This window comes from Neovison vison, chromosome 11 (genome assembly GCF_020171115.1).
Source record: "Neovison vison isolate M4711 chromosome 11, ASM_NN_V1, whole genome shotgun sequence".
NCBI classification, from domain to species: Eukaryota; Metazoa; Chordata; class Mammalia; order Carnivora; family Mustelidae; genus Neogale; species Neogale vison.
The window spans coordinates 162,499,467-162,522,064 of NC_058101.1; the positions used below are offsets into that span (position 1 = coordinate 162,499,467).

The following is a 22,598-nucleotide window of genomic DNA, read 5'->3' on the forward strand; positions in this document are numbered from 1 at the left end:
TAACCAACTGAGCCACCCAGGCGACGCCTGGGTGGCTCAGTTGGTTAAGCAGCTGCCTTCGGCTCAGGTCATGATCCCAGGGCCCTGGGATCGAGTCCCTCATCGGGCTCCTTGCTTGGCAGGGGGCCTGCTTCTCCCTCTGCCTCTGCCTGCCTCTCTGTCTGCCTGTGCTCACTCGCTCTCTCTCCCTCTGTCTCTGACAAATAAATAAATAAATAAAATCTTTAAAATTGATAGCTGTAGTTTCTCCTTGTTTAAAAAATTGAAAAAATGTGTCCTTTAAAAAAATTAATATAGATCTCATTTATTTTGTCTTATTGTGGTGGCTAAAAATTTCAGTTAATCCATCAAAGGAAAATTTATCGACCGTGAAAACAAATCCATCTTATTCTAACTTTTGAAGAAAAAATATCCAACATTCCCACTAGAGGGAAATGAAAAAACCCTACTCTCCCTGTAACTCTGTTATTTCTTGTTGCATAACTTTTCCTACTTTATTGTTAGGTGTATAATCTGAAATATAAGTGGATAATTTTCAGTCCTTAGAGAGCTTATTCTATTTTCCATTATGTTGGTGGACTCTTCCTTATGTAACTACTTTTCTCTTGGATTTGAAAATGTCTTTTTAGGGCATTAACAGTTTGAGCTTTAACAGTATTGAGCTTTAACAGTTTATCAAGTTTTCAATCAGTTTTTATGTTGAAAACTTTGCTTGTCATTTCTGCGTCTAAAGAAAAATATATCATGCTTTATATCATTGCACGACACAAATTTAGGATTTCTACTTTCTCATGCATAATATGTTTCCTACCCATTGTTAAGGATAAACAGAACATTCCCTTTCTCTTTGCAGCTTCAGTGGAAAGAGATTCTCCAGTTCCCTTTTCAGAGATGGGGCAGCTCTTTATGGCTCTGGGTATTATGCAATATGTTCTATATATTACCTGTCACCAAGTCTTTGAATTTTACTTACTGTTCTGACAGAGGTTCTCTTCTTATTTGTAGGACTTGGAGAATTCCTTTATGTGTGTGTGTGTGCATGTGTGTGTGTGTGTGCATGTGTGCATGTGTGTGTGTGTGTGTTTTCCTCAGGTAAACTACAGATTGTACACATATTTTCAATTTTGTATATGTTGCTCATCATTTCCACATGTTCATAATAGGAAGGAGAATTCTATTTTGGCTTAGTCAGCTATACTGCCAAAAGACCTTATCACCTCTTATATAAATCTGTTTGGGAAGCTAAAAATAACATTGAGCCCAAATAGAATTCTGATAAAATACTTTTTTCCTCTTTTTAAGAATCACAACTATTTAGAATCACAACTAGTTTTATAAGCATTAATGAAAAGGAAATGTTCATCTGAAAACTTACCACATTATAATCAGCAACAATGAACAGTTCAACATACTTTTCTTTATGGACATTCTGGAAATTTATGAAAAATTCAATGAAATATGGTTAATGTTCCTCACTTCAATGTTTTAAGTTAAAATTTTTATGGTAAGAGATGTTAATATTATTGATATGGAAAGGTGAGGTACAGACGTATAACTAATAATTCCAGGAATTTATCTAAGTAAAACGCAATATATTCTTAAAACATGTGCACCTGTGTATCAGGTTTTAGTAAACCTGCAACAATATTCTATATTTGAATATCCTTCCCTTTTTTGTTTAGTCTTTCAGGTAAAATAAAAGTTATATTTATTTATATAATAACCAAGATAAGGTAGCAACCTAAGTGTCTATTGGTAGATGAAAGGATAAAGAAAATATATTACACACACACACACACACACACACACACACGAATATTATGCAGCCATATAAAAGGAAAGAATCTTGTCATTTGCAACAGTATGAATAGATCTGGAAGGTGTTGTGGTAAGTGAAATAAGTCAAACTGAGGAAGACAAATAGTATATGATCTCACACACATATGGAATCTAAAATTCAAAACAAATGAATAAACAAATAAAAACTAGAATCAGACCTATAAATACAGAGAACAAACTGGTGGTTACCAGGCTGGGGGGGTGTAAGGATGGGCAAAATGGGTGAAGGGGAGTGGAAGACACAGGCTTCTAGTCATGGAATAAATAAGTCATGGAATAAAAGGCTTCTAGTCATGGAATAAATAAGTCATGGAATAAAAGGCATAGCATAGGAAATATAGTCAATGGCATTGTGGTAGCATTGTATGGTGACAGATGGTAGCTACACTTGAATGTAGCATGATGTATGGAGATGTTGAATCATTATTCTGTATACCTGAGACTAATGTAACAATGTGTGTTAGTTATACTCTAAGCAAATGAATAGTTATAAATAAGGAATAATGAATATATTTTTAAATTTTTTTCCTATATAAAGTAAATATTAAGTAAGCTCATATAAAAAGGACTTATCAATAGCGGCAAGCAAAATATAGGACTGACTGGTTAATAGGACTGAATTTATTCCTTCTACTCCTCTCCTATCTCCCAATCTCATACTTTGCAGTAGTATCATTTCCAAAGAAATGTATAAAAGTTGCTAATTTTAGACCTTTGTTTTATAAATAACCAATACTGGAAAATTCTGTTTTCAACTCTTAGTGTTATGCAGAGGTGCATGCATATTATCTGAGTATAAACCAGAGACATATTGTACAAAGATTTAGCTAAGGTGTTTTGTGTGTGTACTAAATAATTATATATTAGTTGATTGAATCAATCAGAAACACCTGTTAAGGACCTAGTAATTTTCCACACAATCTGAACCATGGATATGTGAATATGGGTATTCATGGATCTTAAAGGCTAAAACCTAGTGTGGATTTGAGGTGATAGGAACTAGTTGTACAGAAAAGCCTAAAACACAGAGGACACTCATTGTGCAGTCATCCCACCAGAAACTGAAGTTGCTATTACTTATCTTTAATAATTAACAATTAGAATATTTGGACTGATGAAAGGAGGAGACACTGACTTATCATCAACATCCTCCCCAACCAAAAAAAAAAAAAAAAAAAAGGCAGTGAAGATGAGGGAAAAGGAGAGTTTTCGAGACATTGTAAATTTCATTCTTTTCAACAACTTATAACCCTAATGCTATAAATCTATACGTACAGTTGTAAATATTCTCTTTCCTTAAAATTGATGGGACAAACAGATTTACTGTAGAAAATGAATATTTTCTTTTTCATTTTTTTTAAGATTTTATTTATTTATTTGAGAGAGAGAGGCATGAGCACAAGCAGGGGAAGGGACAGAGGGAGAGGAAGAGGAAGACTCCCTCTTGAGCCGGAAGCCTGATGCACGGGTCGATGCCAGGACTCTGGGATTATGACCTGATCTGAAGGCAGATACTTAACCAACTGAGCCACCCAGGTGCCCTGGGAATGAACATTTTCTATGTTGATTAAAAAAAATAGTTTGACATTTTAGTTTTCAAACAAGAGTCAGACTCAGGTAACACATATTCTTCATTAACTGGGCTCATCTTTTTGTTTTGAAGTAAAAAAAAGAAATAAGAGACAATTTCCCTGGCATTAAGGTGATTTAAAAATAAAGCACTTACTTTTCTTTTGAGGTCTTCCATGATTTTAATATCCTTTGAATCATTTGTCCTGGTAAAATTGAATTCTGTACAAGAATAATTGGCAGCATACTGCATCCTTGGATTATACCTGAACACCAAATGTTGTCCCTCATCTGAATATTTCACTGGTTCAATGAGGTATCTTTGGTCATACACCCTGAAGAATCCCCTATGGAAAATGAGAATGTGATATATGTTCAAAATCTATTCAATTTTACCTCTATATTTCTCACAATATTTTTCTTTTCCATTTTATTGACTTGCCTATTTATGAATGGAAGCTATAGAGAGACCAAGTCCTCATGAGCATGCAGTCAGGCCTTTAATTAAAAAATATTGTAAGAGTCAACTCATCTGGATTTTCAGAAACTTAACAGTTCAGTCTTTACTTTGAAGTCTCAGAGGTCTAGCAAACATTTTGTGAATTTTTTATGTCCGTCATGCATTAGTTGTAGAGAAAATATATGATAGTAAAATAGCTATTATCTGGAAATTTTACCATTCAAGTTTTCTTATTCTCGAATATATTGCGATCTATTCACGTAAAGTGTACATACATGAAGGCGGAAGTTTCTGGTTCTTCTATCCTCTACCCTACATTTCCTCCTTTACTCTTAAGTCCAAGATCTACAGAGAACTAAAATAGGCTTTACTTCTAACTGCAATTTCTAAGGACTCTAACTCCTGATTATTAAAAAGGTATGAAATGTGTGTTGAGAATTCACAGGACTAGAAGCCAGGAAGCCTGGTTTTTGGTTTAAATTCTATCACTGGCAAATTGGATGTTCAGAGGCAAGTCTCTGATTTCAGTGGCTCTAACATGAGAGGACAGACTAGATGATTCCCAGCAGTCTTGTAACTCTGAATCCCTTGATCATATACTGAAAAACTTGTCTTACTTACAGCTGTGCATTAGACATCTTTTTGTCAAAAATGAATATAAAAAATGACTGGAATAGATACTCAGGGCGAAAAAAAGAGTAGCTTTTTCCCATTAATTTTTTTTTTATTTATAGGGTTGTTGGAAAGATGAGAAGCAAATGCCTCTGAAAATCCATTAAGGAAAGTGAAAAACAAAAGAGATACTTGTGTAATACCTCAGACCATTACACGTGCTGATACTGGCAGCAGAATCAAATTCATGTATGATGGATCCTTGGTAAAAGCAGTGATCCTAAAATAGATGAAGAGGCTATTGATATAAATACATATACTCATATTACATAAATATTAACATATACATATTTCATGTTCACAATATATTAGCATTTCATTGTCATAATTTGCATACATACTCATTCATGTTTTCATTCATTGCATCCTGTCATTTGTAAAATTTTGAAACTCTTTTAGAATCCTTTTAATTGCATGATTACATTGTGTTAAACAGTATATGGATTCTTCCCTCACAAATTTAGCAGCTTATTAGTTGACGAATCCAGCCTCAGAAGTGTGACCATTTTCCCTATAAATTTCTCCTTTAATCCACCCTAAAATTCCTACCAAACTACCATTCTTGGGTTGTTATTATAATTTTCCTCCAGTTGCCTATGAGATCATGCCAATGTTTTTGATGATTGCCAGAATTAGGTCTCACTCCCCAACCAGGCCTCCTCAAACCCTTCTCTCCTGCGGATGAGTTTCAGTCAAGTTGGTATTCTTGTCACTCCCTACTTCGTATTTTGCCTACAGAGGTTCTGTCAGGTGATCATCTTTTCCATTATATCCATCCATTCAAATCCTGCCTATGTGTGGCACTTCCCATGCAACCTCAGACCCTCACAGGCCAACAACACATAAAGGAACGTTATTCAGTTTTCTTCCATTTCTATTTTTACAAAGATTGCAGTATTACATTTCATAGCTGACTCATGCCTTACATAGAGGAAATAAGTTTCAGAAAGTATACTTTTAATAAAAGAGGATAATGTCATCTTTGGTTAGAAGGACACAGAGGTCATGTTTTGGAAAGGGAAAGAAGACTGTAAAAGTAAAACTTGTGTCCACTGGAATAATATTAATGATAATTGAACAAGATTCATTTGTAAATTGAAAAGACTTCATGTTGGTGCCTCAGAAGTCCTAGGCCAGGGAATATGACTCACGTAAGGGTCAGTTAGATGGAGGCTTTAAAACTATTTCATGTCTTTAGGTTTTATCCATTTAGCTTGATGACAGTCTCATCAGCATGTCTTATATTGTTTTTGTATGCTGCCTTCCCCTTCCTCCAAGCTTAATACCATTTTGGGTACATAGAAGCCAGTTTAGTAAAGAAAAATACATTAATAGTTATTGATTTGCTTGTTAGGCAGTAATCAGCTTCCTTTACAGTTTGGAGGGGCATGTTTTCTATTCCAGGATAATTCAGCTGCAGTACTCAATACAAGATTCATTTCTGACATAACATTTTCTGAAGCTTCTTAGAAAGCTAGATTGGGTTTTAGGATCACATGAGGAAATTTCGGAAAAGAGACATAGGAGGGTTCTGTAAGATACCATGGTGGGAGGGTAGCTGGTGATCACCTCCCCTCTTGCGGAGTAGTAGGTTTCACTGTAATTTGAGGCTAGGAACTCCCTGGAAAAGATGGCAGAGAGGTAGTGAGATTTACTTATTTATGAAGACAGCAAATAAAACCAATTATGCAGAGAGAAATCTCCAGGTTACTTCCAAATATCAGCAAATTCCTCTCATACTAAAACCACATAAGCAGAATCAATTCCACTCGCATGAAAAGGCATTCTACCCAGATTTCATGGTTTGATAAACCCTAGAAGAGACTGAAAAATATTCTAGCAGTTTTAGCCAAGGCAACAATTTGAGAAGAACCTAGAGAAAACATTACCTAGGTAAAAAAAAATAAATAAATAAAAAGAAAATATATATAAATATATTGATACAAAATATATTTGATGTATAAGGCATATATTCATATACCAAATGTATCTTAACACATATTTACCTAACAGCTATATATTTAGATAAAGACAATATGTATTAATAATAGTAAAATTAGAAAACATGGAAAAGTACAAATGAAATTGTCCTGAACTCTCACCATAGAAAGATAGTCCATGTTAATATTTTCATGTAATTCTTTATAGTTTTATCCTCTACACAAGTAAAGGAATGGCATTCTGAATGTTCAGTAGAGTAATCAGTTCTCTCCCACATCTCCTGTATCAAACCTATGGGTATCTTCAGACTGAGAACTAAGACTGTATATCTCCACTCCCTCAGTACATGCTATAGCAGAACAGAAGAACAAAGAAGGAAATTATTGGATTTTATTTTATCCTGAAAAACAGACTTTTGAAACTCATAATAGAAACATTAGTCCTGAAAGTCAAGGCTTTTGAAATATAAAAGCTAAGCTTTATGTTTCCAAAGCCTAAAAATTAACTCAGGGCAGTCTTCCTATAAATAAGAAACCAATAACATAAAGGAGAAGCCAGGCTACACCACTGTCAGTTTAGACCAGGAAAAAACTCTGGTGAAAGGAAGTGGATGGAGGAAATATGGTGACAGAAGGAGATTGTGTTATCTGGAGTAAATGTGACCGCACAAGGAGGTAACACATAAGCAGGTAGGTTAGCATCAAAGGCTTCCTAATGTGTCCCAAACCTGTACCTAGAACCAGGAAATGGGTGGATATGGAATTATATTTCCCCCAAGACTGTCAGCTTTACATTCAATGGCACATTCATTATAAGTTGCTAAGGAAGAGAAGTTTAATTGCTTATAGTCCTACTGTCTGGAGGGATCCCTTGGCAACCGCCAATAGGTTGCCTATTTCTTACTCAGTAAGAAGTGTTCTGTGCTGTGAAATTCACTTATTTCAATCTGAATTACCCCATGTGGAAAATAGCCATTCCATTTTTTTTTTTTTTCCCAATTTATTTATTTTCAGAAAAACAGTATTCATTATTTTTTCACCACACCCAGTGCTCCATGCAAGCTGTGCCCTCTATAATACCCACCACCTGGTACCCCAACCTCCCACCCCCCCGCCACTTCAAACCCCTCAGACTGTTTTTCAGAGTCCATAGTCTCTCATGGTTCACCTCCCCTTCCAATTTACCCAAATTCCCTACTACTCTCTAACGCCCCTTGTCCTCCATGCTATTGGTTATGCTCCACAAATGAGTGAAACCATATGATAATTGACTCTCTCTGCTTGACTTATTTCACTCAGCATAATCTCTTCCAGTCCCGTCCATGTTGCTACAAAAGTTCGATATTCGTCCTTTCTGATGGAGGCATAATACTCCATAGTGTATATGGACCACATCTTCCTTATCCATTCATCCATTGAAGGGCATCTTGGTTCTTTCCATAGTTTGGCGACTGTGGCCATTGCTGCTATAAACATTGGGGTACAGATGGCCCTTCTTTTCACGACATCTGTATCTTTGGGGTAAATACCCAGGAGTGCAATTGCAGGGTCGTAGGGAAGCTCTATTTTTAATTTCTTGAGGAATCTCCACACTGTTCTCCAAAGAGGCTGCACCAACTTGCATTCCCACCAACAGTGTAAGAGGGTTCCCCTTTCTCCACATCCTCTCCAACACATGTTGTTTCCTGTTTTGTTAATTTTGGCCATTCTAACTGGTGTAAGGTGATATCTCAATGTGGTTTTAATTTGAATCTCCCTGAGGGCTAATGATGATGAGCATTTTTTCATGTGTCTGATAGCCATTTGTATTTCTTGATTGGAGAAGTGTCTGTTCATATCTTCTGCCCATTTTTTGATGTGTTTGTCTGTTTCGTGTGGGTTGAGTTTGAGGAGTTCATTATAGATCCTGGATATCAACCTTTTGTCTGTACTGTCATTTGCAAATATCTTCTCCCATTCCGTGGGTTGCCTCTTTGTTTTTTTGACTGTTTCCTTTGCTGTGCAGAAGCTTTTGATTTTGATGAAGTCCCAGAAGTCTATTTTCGCTTTTGTTTCCTTTGCCTTTGGAGACGTATCTTGAAAGAAGTTGCTGTGGCTGATATCGAAGAGATTACTGCCTATGTTCTCCTCTAAGATTCTGATAGATTCCTGTCTCACATTGAGGTCTTTTATCCATTTTGAGTTGATCTTTGTGTACGGTGTAAGAGAATGGTCGAGTTTCATTCTTCTACATATAGCTGTCCAGTTTTCCCAGCACCATTTATTGAAGAGACTGTCTTTTTTCCACTGTATATTTTTTCCTGTTTTGTCGAAGATTAATTGACCATAGAGTTGAGGGTCCATATCAGGGCTCTCTACTCTGTTCCACTGGTCTATGTGTCTGTTTTTATGCCAGTACCATGCTGTCTTGGTGATCACAGCTTTGTAATAAAGCTTGAAATCAGGTAAGGTGATGCCGCCAGCTTTATTTTTGTTTTTCAACGTTTCCTTAGCGATTCGGGGTCTCTTCTGATTCCATACAAATTTTTGGATTATTTGCTCCAGCTCTTTGAAGAATGCCGGTGGAATTTTGATCGGAATGGCATTAAAAGTATAGATTGCTCTAGGCAGTATAGACATTTTAACGATGTTTATTCTTCCGATCCAAGAGCATGGAATGGTCTTCCATCTTTTTGTGTCTTCTTCAATTTCTTTCATGAGTGTTCTATAGTTCCTCAAGTATAGATCCTTTACCTCTTTAGTTAGGTTTATTCCCAGGTATCTTATGGTTCTTGGTGCTATAGTAAATGGAATCGATTCTCTAATTTCCCTTTCTGTATTTTCCTTGTTAGTGTATAAGAAAGCCACTGATTTCTGCACATTGACTTTGTATCCTGCCACGCTGCTGAATTGCTGTATGAGTTCTAGTAGTTTGGGGGTGGAGTCTTTTGGGTTTTCCATATAAAGAATCATGTCATCTGCGAAGAGAGAGAGTTTGACTTCTTCATTACCAATTTGGATACCTTTTATTTCTCTCTGTTGTCTGATTGCTGTTGCTAGGACTTCTAATACTATGTTGAACAAGAGTGGTGAAAGTGGGCATCCTTGTCTTGTTCCTGATCTCAATGGGAAGGCTGCAAGCTTTTTCCCATTGAGGATGATATTTGCTGTGGGTCTTTCATAGATAGATTTGATGAGGTTCAGGAATGTTCCCTCTATCCCTATACTTTGAAGCGTTTTAATCAGGAACGGATGTTGGATTTTGTCAAATGCTTTTTCTGCATCAATTGAGAGGACCATGTGGTTCTTCTCTCTTCTCATATTAATTTGTTGTATCACATTGATTGATTTACGAATGTTGAACCATCCTTGTAGCCCAGGGATGAATCCCACCTGATCATGGTGTATAATCTTTTTAATGTGTTGTTGGATCCTGTTGGCTAGGATCTTGTTGAGAATCTTAGCATCCATATTCATCAGTGATATTGGTCTGAAATTCTCCTTTTTGGTATGGTCCTTGCCTGGTTTGGGGATCAGGGTAATGCTAGCTTCATAGAAAGAGTCTGGAAGTTTTCCTTCTGCTTCAATTTTTTGAAACAGCTTCAGGAGAATAGGTGTTATTTCTTCTTGGAAGGTTTGGTAGAATTCCCCAGGGAATCCGTCAGGTCCTGGGCTCTTGTTTTTTGGGAGATTTTTGATCACTGCTTCAATCTCGTTATTAGATATCGGTCTATTCAGGTTGTCGATTTCTTCCTGGTTCAATGTTGGTAGTTTATATTTTTCCAGGAATGCATCCATTTCATCAAGGTTGCTAAACTTATTGGCATATAACTGTTCGTAGTAACTTCTGATGATTGTTTCTACTTCCTTGGTGTTAGTTGTGATCTCTCCCCTTTCATTCATAATTTTATGAATTTGGGATTTCTCTCTTTTCTTTTGGATTAGTGTAGCCAGTGGCTTATCGATCTTATTGATTCTTTCAAAAAACCAGCTTCTAGTTTCATTGATACGTTCTACTGTATCTCTGGTTTCTCCCTCATTGATCTCAGCTCTAATCTTGATGATTTCCCTTCTTATGTGTGGAGTTGGTTTGATTTGTTGTTGATCCTCCAGTTCTTTAAGGTGTAGAGACAGCTGGTGTGTTCTGGATTTTTCAATTTTTTTGAGCAAGGCTTGGATGGCTATATATTTTCCCCTTAGGACCGCCTTTGCTGTATCCCATAGGTTTTGGACCGAAGTGTCTTCATTCTCATTGGTTTCCATGAATTGTTTCAGTTCTTCTTTGATCTCCTGGTTGATCCAAGCATTCTTAAGCAAGGTGGTCTTTAGCTTCCAGGTGTTTGAGTTCCTTCGGAACTTTTCCTTGTGATTGAGCTCCAGTTTCAAAGCATTGTGATCTGAGAATATGCAGGGAATAATCTCAGTCTTTTGGTATCGGCTGAGTCCTGATTTGTGACCCAGTATGTGGTCTATTCTGGAGAAGGTTCCGTGTGCACTTGAGAAGAATGAGTATTCTGCTGTTTTAGGGTGGAATGTTCTGTATATATCTATGAGGTCCATCTGGTCCAATGTGTCGTTCAATGCTCTTGTTTCTTTATTGATTTTCTGCTTCGATGATCTGTCTAATTCTGAAAGAGGCGTGTTAAGATCACCTACGATTAGTGTATTCATATCAATATGACTCTTTATCTTGATTAACAGTTTTCTTAAGTAATTGGCTGCTCCCATATTGGGAGCATAGATATTTACAATTGTTAGATCATCTTGGTGGATAGTCCCTTTAAGGATTATGTAGTGTCCTTCTGTATCTCTGACTACAGTCTTTAGTTTGAAGTCTAATTTATCTGATATGAGAATCGCTACCCCAGCCTTCTTTTGAGTCCCATTGGCATGAAAGATGCTTCTCCACCCCTTCACTTTCAGTCTGCGTGTATCTTTAGGTTCAAAATGGGTCTCTTGTAGACAGCATATGGATGGGTCCTGTCGTTTTATCCAATCTGCAACCCTGTGCCGTTTTATGGGTGCATTGAGGCCATTCACATTGAGAGTGATTATTGATAGATACGTTTTTATTGACATCGAGTTACCTTTGAAGTCTTTCTTTCTGTAGACTGTCTCTATATTTCTGTTCAATGCTATTCTTGGGATTTTTCCTCTTTTATAGAACCCCCCTTAATATTTCCTGCAGTATCGGCTTGGTGGTTGCATAGTCTTTTAAGTCTTGCCGGTCTTGGAAACTCTTTATCTCTCCATCCATTTTGAATGTCAGTCTTGCTGGATAAAGTATTCTTGGCTGCATGTTCTTCTCATTTAGTGCCCTGAATATATCTTGCCAGCCTCTTCTGGCTTGCCAGGTCTCTGTGGACAGGTCTGACGTTATTCTGATGGGCTTCCCTCTGTAAGTAAGGAGCCTCTTTGCCCTGGCAGCTTTCAAGAGATTATACCTACAATTATAATTTCTCAATTTGACTATCAGGTGTCGTGATGTTTTTTTGGAGTGTATAATCTTGGGTGGAGACCGTTCAGCCTCTAGTACATGAACGCTGGTTTCATTCGCGAGATTCGGAAAGTTTTCATGAAGGACTTGTTCCACGACATCTTCTAGACTTCTTTCTTTCTCCTCCCCTTCAGGAATTCCAATAATTCTGACGTTGGAACGCTTCATGGCATCACTTATTTCCCTAATTCTGCTTTCGTGGGATCTAAGCTGTTTGTTCCAGGCTTCCTCCTGATCCTTTCTCTCTATCTGTTTGTCTTCCAGATCACTAATTCTATCTTCTGTCTCAGTTACCCTAGCTTTGAGAGAGTTTAGATTGGATTGGAACTCATTGAGAGCATTGTGGACCTCCTCCCTGGTAGCTTTAAGCTCTGCCCTAACATTGTGAACATCCTGTCTGGTCGCTTTCAGTTCGGCTCTAATCAATTCTGTTTGGTCATCCATGGCTTTCTCCAACCTAGCTATTGCCTGGATAATTGTTAGCCTGAATTCTCTTTCCGACATATTGTCTATGTTGATAGCCGTTAGCTCTGTTGCGGAAGGTCCATCCTCTGTATTTTTCTTCTGTTGGGCATTCCTCCTCCTAGTCATTTTGGTGGGAGAAGACTGAACAGATGTAGCTGGATGTATCAACTCTGGTGCAGTCAAGGTGCACCCTGGAACACTTCCTGATCTCCGTCTCAGAAGCCTCAGTCTGGGTGCAGAAGCTGAATAAATTCCCCCTTGGATGCTGGCAGTGCAGGTTCCAAGTTAAAGACCCTGGGGGCGCAGGATCTTTTGCTCGTCCCCAAAGCCAAGGCAGTGGCGGCTGTCTGGGAGCTCCTGACCGCCAGAGAGGTTCCAAGCAGCGATCGCACACTGAGATTTTGCCGCTGGCCAGGGCTGGGAGTGCCCGGCTTGCGCGCACCTCTTTTCAGAGGCAGCTGTGGGTCGGGCGCGCGTCTGGGGCACTGAGAACGGGGCGCTGGTCCGTAAGCCGCAGGCTGGGCTTTTGCGCGCCTCTGTCCGGGGAAGAGTTTCGCGGGCGCGAGGCTTAGACTTTGAAACAATGGCCCGGGTCAAGAAGCGCCCCAGGGCCTTAGAAACCCAGGAGAGCTGGAGCGACGTGCACGCGCATCTCAAGCTTTGTGGTAGGGCTAGCGCAAGTTCTGCAGACCGGCTCCCATCCCCTCACAGGAGCCGGAACCCCGCGCTCTGGGGCACGCTGGCGGCTTAGGGACCAGGAGCCGGTTTCTCCGCCGCACTCTCTCTGCCTCCGCGCCGGGGAGGCCGTCTGGGACCGGGGACTCAAGCCCCTGTCCCTAGCCGCTCCGATTCCCACAGTTTGCCCCCGCGATCCTTTGCTGTTTTGGAGTGCTTTCAACCAGTGTCCGAGTTAATGCTGGTCCCCAGACGCAGGGCACTCTCGCTCGTATCGGGGTATTACTTTTGCACCGGTCGCCTCTGGTGGCTCCCTCCCCCTTTTGTTTATCTTCCGATATCAGTCCGCTGTTCCCATTCCGCTTTACCTGCTCACTGGCGTCTTCTGCCCCTGTAGAGATCCAGACGTGTATAATTCTGATCTCAGGCTGATTTCATGGGTGATCAGAGTTCTTTGGTAGGTAATCAGCTCACTTTGGGGTACCAGCTGAAAAGACGCCTCTTCCTAGTACCCCGCCATCTTGTCCCCCCCCTAGCCATTCCATTTTAACATTGATGAGTCCGCAAGAAGAAAAGTGGAATATTAACTCTATTAGAGATGAAATGGTGACAGAGTAGAGAAAGCCCTAGTATCAGTACCATTACTTGTGTTGACTAAATGGAATGAGCTCAAAATCACTTTTGAGAGGTAAAATATATACTGTGTTATATGAATGTGAAAAACAGACATTTATGTAGTTATGTTCGTTATTAAAATTGACATCACTCTCTACATAACTGTTTATCCAACAGTCATACTTTAATTATCTCATAAATATGTATTTAAAAATAGATTTTTGCAAAAACAAAATCAAGGAAATATTTAATCTGAATTATAAATATCCACCTGTGCCTTCTTATTTGTCTTTCCAAAAAGAGCTGGCAGAACAATCAGAATTTGCTCAACTAGAGCAGAACTGCTAGATTTCCATTCATGCCCATGTTCCATGAACATAACCTGCCTCATTCCCATTAAGTCCCAATAGGCAGGGTTATGTGTTCAGCATGCAACTGGGATGTACATTTTAGCTCAAGGGCAGAATCATAGTGGACATTACTTCCTTTTTTCCTCCAAAAACTATATTTAAAAATGTTATTTTCTTATAAAACATAGGATCCTGTATTTTTTCAATTCATGAACACAAAGTACTAGTATCTCATTTTTTAAATTTCATTTTGAAATAAGTACAGACTCATAGGTAGTTACAGAGATGGCATAGCGAAATCTGATGTCTGTGCACCCTTGACTCAGTCTCCCCAGAAGCTACATCTTAAATAATTATAGTACAATAACAAAACCAGAAATACCCACTAGTACAATGCATGTGCATGTGTTTACAATGTCATTTTATCGTGTGTGTGGGTTTGTGTTACACCGCTGCAATCAAGATCTTCTATATCTTCATTCTACCAGAAGAATCTCCTTCATGCTATCTCTTTATAATCTCTCCCCCCTCAACAACATCCTTAATCCTTGACAACAATTCAAAACAACCATATTGTTTTCCAGATTTATAATTTTTCATTTAGAGAATGTTTTATCAGTGGAATTATGTGATTTTTTGAGTTTTTTTTTTCCATTCAGCATAATGCCATAGTGATCTACCCAATTTGTTCCATTTCATTGCAAAGTGGCATTCCATGATATGGATAGCCTAGTGTGTTTAACCATTCATTTGTTGAAGGAGATCTGAGTTGTTTCCAGTTTAAGGCAATCCTGAATAGAGCTACAAATATTTGTGTATAGCTTTCTGTGTGAATGTAAGTTTTCATTTTTCTGAAATAATACCTAGTAGTACAATTGCTTTACCTCACGGAGATTGCATGTTGGTTTCTTTTTTAAATTGCTTAATTGTTTTCCAGAATGTTATATCATCTTATATTCCTGTCAGTGATTTATTAATGATCCAGTTTCATTATATCCCTTGCCAGCATTTGGTAATGTAATTACTATTTCTTTTTTTTTTTTTAGTTTTAGCCATTTTGATTGAATGAAATATTTCATTGCAGTTTTTAATTTACATTTCTTGAATGATTAATGATGCCATATATCTTTTCAAGGGTTTATTTGTCATCCCGTATATTCTCTTTGGTGAGAAGTATCTCCGTATCTTGGCCTATTTCCCAGTTGAACTGTTTACTTTTAATGGCTGAGTTTTGAGAACTCTCTATTGTTCAGACTATTGTCCCTTGTTTGCAGATGTCTGCTCTCAATCCGTAGCTTGTCTTTCATCCTCATGACAGAACTTTTGTAGAGTAAGCACTTTCCATTTTAATAAAGACCAGTTTTTCAACTTTACTTTTCATTATTCATGCCAAATGATCCGGTGTCAAGTCCAAGAATTTTTTGCCTTAGCTCTAGATTCTGAAAATAGTATCTTGTTTATCTAAAAGTATTAAGGTTTTGTGTTCTATGTTGAAATCAATGATCTATTTTGAGTTAATTTTGGTATAAATTTGGCATAAGCTTTGAGATTTAGGTTGAAGTTTTCTCTTTCTTTCCTTCTTACGCTCTTTCTTTCTTTCTTTCTCTCTCTCCCTCTTTCCTTCCTTCCTTCCTTCCTCCCTTCCTACCTTCTTCCTTCCCCTCCTCCCTTTCTCCCTCCCTCCCTATATAGTGATAACTCTATATATCAACTGGAGAATCAACGTCTTTACCATGACAGATCTTCTACTTCTAGTACATTATCACAAATTAGGTCCCATCTATTTACATCTTTTTGATGATCTTCATCAGAATTTTGTCATTTTCAGAGAACAAGGTTTGTATGTATTTCTCATACTTGTAACTTTTATTTATTTTTGAACAATTGCAAATGGTGTTGTATTTTAAATTTCAGTTTTCACATCTTCATTTTGACTGTATAGCAATACAGTTGATTTTTTATGATGAAATATTCTGTGACTTTGTTGAACCCATTTACTCTTTCTAAGAGATATTTTTGTTTGTTTGCTAATTTGTTTGTTAGCTTCCATAGAATTTTCTAAGCAAAACACTATTGTGTCATCAGCAAATAAGGACCTTTTTCTTCTACCTTTCAATCTCTATGCCTTTCATTTTTTTTTCTTCCTGAGTTGCACCGACTAGAACTTCCAGGTATATGTTGAAGAGCTATGGTGAGAGTACACCTATATGTATATGTTCAGTCTTTAACCAATAAATATGATGTTTGCTGTAGGGTTTTATAAATACTCTTTATCAAGTCAAGGCCATTCCCTTATGGGAACCATAATTATGGTCCCAATTATCTAAAATTTCTAATCATAAATGAGTGTTGAATTTTATCAAAACTTTTTTTTCCTGCATCAATCAATATGATCATGTGATTTTTTTCTTTACATTGTTAATATGGTAAATTACATTGATTAATTTTAGAATATTGAACCAGTCTTTTGCATTGTTGAATTGGTTATGGTGTAAAACTCTTGTGCATTGTTGAATTTATTTGTTAACACTTTGTTAGGAAGTTTTGTGTTTACACTCACAATGGACATTTTCTGTAGTTCAATTTTGTTTGCAGTATCTTTGTTTGGTTTAGGTATCAGAGTAATGCTGGCTTCATAGAATGAGAAAGGGAGTGTTCCCTCTTCTATTTTCTGGAAGACATTGTCTAAAGAGCACTTTTCATTAAGAATATGTAGATTTAAAGTAATTATTAACATATTAAGACTTAAGTCTGCTATTTAATTTTTTGTTTCAGTTTCTTCTTTTTCATATTTTAGTTTCCTTTTCCTTCCTTCTTGTGGATTGCTTAAATACATTTTAAAATTACATTTTAATTTGTCTGTAACACTTTTCAGTGTATCTCTCTGTATAGATTTCTTAGTGTTTGCTTTGGGTAATATATTTCATATATATGTTTGTATATATAAAATCATGTAAGTCTTGGAATGGTATGTAAGTCTTGGAATGATATTATATGAGTTTATACTTTTTCAAATTTGTTCATCTTCTTAAACATGTAGGTATGCAGTATTTTTCTTGTCAAATTTGGAAATTTTCAGTATCAAAATATTCATTTGAATACTTTTTCAGCTCCATAGTCTCTTCTCTCCTTCTGGGTCTCTCATGGGATCAATTTTACAACTTCTATTTTATTCCCACATATTCCTGAGAGTGCTTTTTTTCCCTGAAAATTTTCCTTGTTATTCAGATTGTGTAATTTCTATTACACAATTATTTCTGATTATTTCTACTCTCTTCTCCATTCTGATCTTAAGCTCATCTATTGAGAGGTTTTTTTCCCATGTATTTTACTTACAGTTCTAAAATTTCCTTTAGATTCTTATTTATATCTTCTATTTTCTTTATTTTTTTGAGATTTCCTATTAATTTCCTGAGACATGCTATTTTTTTTCATTTGTTTCAAGTATGTTTGAGATTTTTCATTGAAGTATTTTTGTGATGGCTGCTTTAAAATTTTGTCAGATAATTCAAACATCTGTTTCATTTTGGTGTTGGCAGCTACTATTTTTTTTTTTCTCTTTTAGATTGAAATATTTCTGGCTTTTGGTTTGATAAATGTTTTCAATTAAAACTTGGGTATTGTGATATTATATTAATACCCCCTAGACCTTATTTAAATCTTGTGTTTTTATAGATCTCCTCTAATACCATTTTAATGTGAGGCAACTTATTACTGTTGTATAGGAATAGAAATCCAAGGTCTCCACTTGTCCTATAGGAGTTCTTTGCTACTGCTTGGTTAGGGTCAAAATTCTGCCTTTTCACTCCTGCTGAAATCATCCTGATTAAGAAGGGGAGGGATTTATGGATACTGTAAGGGGTGTTCTTGCTAATTCTCTACTCGGCCTCTTCTCACATTAACCCATCAGGAAAGGTGAGAGACACCCCATTTGTCTGGATGGGCATGGCATCAGGTTCCACAGATACTCTGCAGTCACTCTTAAGTGGGGAAAATGGGCCTTCATTACCACTGAGCCAAGATGAAAGTCTTGGCTTCCCATTTAGCCATCTCTGATATCACTACACAGGAGAGGAGAGGGTAGTTGGGGTATCTTTATAGCCTGACAAGGGTGGAAGCTTAGTCTCTTGATTCTGCCTTTTCTGGCTAGGATGGGAGTGGGGACAAAGTTCTTTATGTGTGTGTCATGTTCGCTGGAGTAGAACCGTTATTGTCTCAAAACCTTCTGTCTTTCTAAGATGCTTTTTTCTCTCTTAGCCCTTTGGCTAAATAGAGTATGATTTTTTTAGGTTTTCAGTATGGTTGGTTGGTTGTTTTTTGTATATGTTCATGGGAATTTCCAGGTTGCTGATTTCTCCAGTATCTAGTCTGGGATGCATGAAGCAAAATGACAACCCAAGAAACTCACCACTGTGTTTGTCATTCTTTGGATAACAAAATCTCTAGCTGGTCTACATTTTTCTCCACATCTCTCAGTCTTCCTTATACTTGTTTTATATATGTAATGCCCAGAAGTTTTAGTTTTACTTAGTGGAAGGAATAAAGAAAAATGTCTGCTCCATTTTTCTGCAAATGAAAATTCATAGTCTCATTTTCTTTTATAAATCAAAATACATCAATTTTAGGAAATTTTATAGAGCATTGTATCATTTGGAATTCCAAACTTTAATATGACCTAATATTTTTATGCTGCACTAGTAGACAAACACAAGTTATGCTTAATGTTATTTGAAATCTCAAAATACATACACTACATAATCATAACACATTTATTATCACATAATATTTTGCCATTGGCAAGATCCTTTCAATCTAAGTTCTAACCAAGATGATGATGAATGGACAACAGTGTTTAACTCATATTAAGAATTGAAACCAAATATATGATGAAAAATAATAATGCTCAACTAGCCAATAAATTATTTAGAACTGACAAATCATAAAGATGTAGTTTAAAAAGTTCTGTTTTGTAATGGTGTTCCTGATCTAAGAGTGACTTAACATTTCACTGACTACTTGAATGATGTAGGAGTAAAAATACTAAAGGATTCTAATAAATTAGAGGGTAATAGTTAAAGCCCACAGATATCAAGATATCTCAGAAATAGATATGTAGATACATAACAAACTATTTGTAGAGTTCTTGAACCTAACATTACTTCTTTCACCCCTTTGAAGTATACCAGGCCACTTTTTCGTCCTACCTCCAACATGATAAACTTACAGGACTTCAAAAACCAGCTCAAAACACACTTGCTAACTCCAGGTGTACTTCTCAATTCTTTTCTATATGTGTATTTCATACCTCCAAAAATCTCCATTTTTATGTGTACTACATTTTTATCCTACAATATAGAATTCAGCAAACTTTTTCTGTAAACATCAAAATGGTAAAAATTATAGGCCATATGGGTCACATATGATCATTGTTACATGTTCTTTGTTTAGTTTGATTTTATTTTCATTACAAATATTTTAAACTTTAAAATGACTGTTAGCTCAAGGAACATGCATAGAGTATAGACCCAGCTTGGTCCACCAGCTTTTCTTTGCCTTCCCCAATATGTTATCATGCCTATGCTTGAAGCTGCCTGTGAGCTGCTTTATGAAGGGACTGATTTCCTTTTTACTTGTGTCTTTTCAGTTCTCAAGACCATATTTGACATATTAAAGTATTCAATAAACAAGTGTTGTTAAGAATAAAATAACTGAATTGAAATTTGAGCTGTCACCCAAATGACAGAGTTTGCCATTTGAGTTCAACAAAGTTAATTCCCTGATAAAATAAAAGCATCAAACCTCTTCAGAGCAACAACAGAATCTAAAGTCTCTACCACATTTCATTCAAATTGTTCAGTACACAATCTAAATTTACTAGACATAGGAAGAAATAGGAAAATTTAAACTATTGTCAATAAAAAAGACAATCAATAAAAATCTACCTCAAGATAATCCAGAGGATGAAATAGATGAGTTTATTAAGCAGGTACTCAATAATGTAAAAGAAAATATGCTTGAAATGCATAAAAATATTTGAAATGCCAGCACAAAAAATGGAAATTACTTTTATAAAAAACAAATAAAGAATTTTATAATTGAAAATACCATAAATAGATAATTTCATTGCATGGACATAAAATGGGAATTGATAAAGAAAAAAGTAATAAACTTGATGACTGATCAATAGAAATTATCCAACCTAAAGAAGATAGAGAAAGAAAAAAGAACAGAGTTTCAGGTACATATAGGATAATATCAAAATGGCTGAAATACTAATAATTTGACTGCTAGCAAGAGGAGAAAGTGTATGGCATAAAAAATGGTAATGACTGAAATTTTATCCAATTTGGAGGAAGACATAAATTATAATTTAAAGAAGTTCAGTAAAACACAGGCAAGATAAGTTTGAAAAAGGGAGAAGATGTTTGCAAATTACACTACAGAGGACTGATACCGAAGATCTATAAAGAACTTCTCAAACTCAACACCCAAAAAAACAGATAATCAAGTCAAAAAATGGACAGAAGACATGAACAGACACTTCTCCAAAGAAGACATACAAATAGTTAACAAACACATGAAAAAATGTTCATCATCATTAGCCATCAGAGAAATTCAAATCAAAACTACACTGAGATAGGGGCGCCTGGGTGGTTCAGAGGGTTAAAGCCTCTGCCTTCGGCTTAGGTCATGATCCCAGGGTCTTGGGATCGAGCCCCGCATCGGGATCTCTGCTCTGCGGGGAGCCTGCTTCCTCCTCTCTCTGCCTGCCTGTCTGCTTACTTGTGATTTCTCTCTGTTAAATAAATAAAATCTAAAAAAAAAAAAAAAACTACACTGAGATACCATATTTCACCAGTTATAATGACAAAAATTAACAAGGCAAGAAACAGCAAATGTTGGAGAGGATGTGGAGAAAGGGAAACCCTCTTACACCGTTGGTGGGAATGCAAGTTGGTACAACCACTTTGGAAAACAGTGTGGAAATTACTCAAAAAATTAAAAATAGATCTACCCTATGACCTGGCAATTGCACTATTGGGTATTTGCCCCAAAGATACAGATGTAGTGAAAAGAAGGGCCATATGTATCCCAATGTTCATAGCACCAATTCCCACTAGCCAAACTGTGGAAAGAGCTGAGATGCCCTTCAGTAGATGAATGGATAAGAAAGATGTGGTCCATATACACAATGAAATATTACTCAGCCATCAGAAAGGATGAATATCCAACTTTTGTATCAACATGGATGGGACTTGAGGAAATTATGCTGAGTGAAATAAGTCAAGCAGAGAAAATCAATTGTCATATGGTTTCACTGGAACATGAGGAATAAGATGGATTATGAGAAGGAAAGGAAAAATGAAGTGAAATCAGAGGGGGAGATGAACCACGAGATATCCTGGACTCTGAGAAACAGAGGGTTTTAGAAGGGAGGGGATAGATGGGCCTGGTGGTGGGTTTTAAGAAAGACATGTATTGCATGGAACTCTGAGTGTTATATGTAAACAATGAATCTTGGAACACTACATCAAAAACTAATGATGTACTCTGTGGTGACTAACATAACACAATAAAAAATTAAATTAAATTAAATTTAAAAAATCACACCCATACCTATCATTGCCAAATTGAGGAGTATCAATAACTAAAACAAATCTTGAAAGCAGCAGGAGAATAACATAACACAAAGAGGGGAACAGAAATTCAAGTTGGCACTAACATCTCATTAGAAACTACAGGGGTCATGGGGTGCCTAGGTGGCTCAGTGGGTTAAATCCTCTGCATTCAGCTCAGGTCATGATCTAAATGTCCTGGGATCGAGCCCTGCATCGGCTCTCTGCTCAGCAGGGAGCCTGCACCCGCCCCCCCCCCGCATCTGACTCTCTGCCTACTTGTGATCTCTGTCAAATAAATAAATAAAATCTTTTAAAAAAAGAAATAAACTACAAGGGTCAAAGGAAAGAAGAACAATGTCAGCATCTTTTGCCAAAAGAAATAAAAATTCTATTAATCCATAATTTTATACGCAGCAAAAATAATCTTCACAAGTGAACAAAAAGTAAAGATCACTTCAGATCAAAGAAAACCAAGGTAAATTTCTGCCAGAAATGGGTAAAGGAAGTCTTTCAGTCTGAAAGGATTGGCAGCAGATGGAAAATTGAGTCTTTAAGAATAGAAGGATAGGAAATGGTAAACCATGCAGTAAATAAAAAAAATTTTTCATTGAATTTCTTTAAGATACATATGACCATTTAAAGCCAAAATTAGAGCTATGAATTACTGAGTTACTAATGTATATAGAGGTATATATATGACAAGGTAATATAAAAGAGTTTAGTTGTAAATGGACTTATAGGATAGTGAAGATTTTACATTTTACATAAATGATACAATAAGTAAAACTGTAATAAAATATTGTATTTTATGTACTATAAATAAATAAAATAAATAAAAATATTTAAAACTATAAATAAATATTATAATTTCTAAACCAAAAGCTAAAACCTAAAGCAGAGAGATATTGCTAAAAAGCC

At 36.5% G+C, this 22,598-nt stretch overlaps 1 protein-coding gene across 1 annotated transcript in view; it reads right to left on the bottom strand.

Annotated features, from left to right (window-relative positions):
• Positions 1-22,598, bottom strand: part of ADAM7 (ADAM metallopeptidase domain 7) — a 101,187-nt gene that overhangs the window by 61,481 nt on the left and 17,108 nt on the right. The window contains exons 4-7 of the mRNA XM_044225979.1: positions 6,083-6,161; positions 4,684-4,760; positions 3,566-3,755; positions 1,376-1,429 (exon numbers count right to left, since the gene is read on the bottom strand). Of these exons, the coding sequence (XP_044081914.1) occupies positions 1,376-1,429; positions 3,566-3,755; positions 4,684-4,760; positions 6,083-6,161 (400 nt within the window). The remainder of the gene's footprint in view (positions 1-1,375; positions 1,430-3,565; positions 3,756-4,683; positions 4,761-6,082; positions 6,162-22,598) is intronic.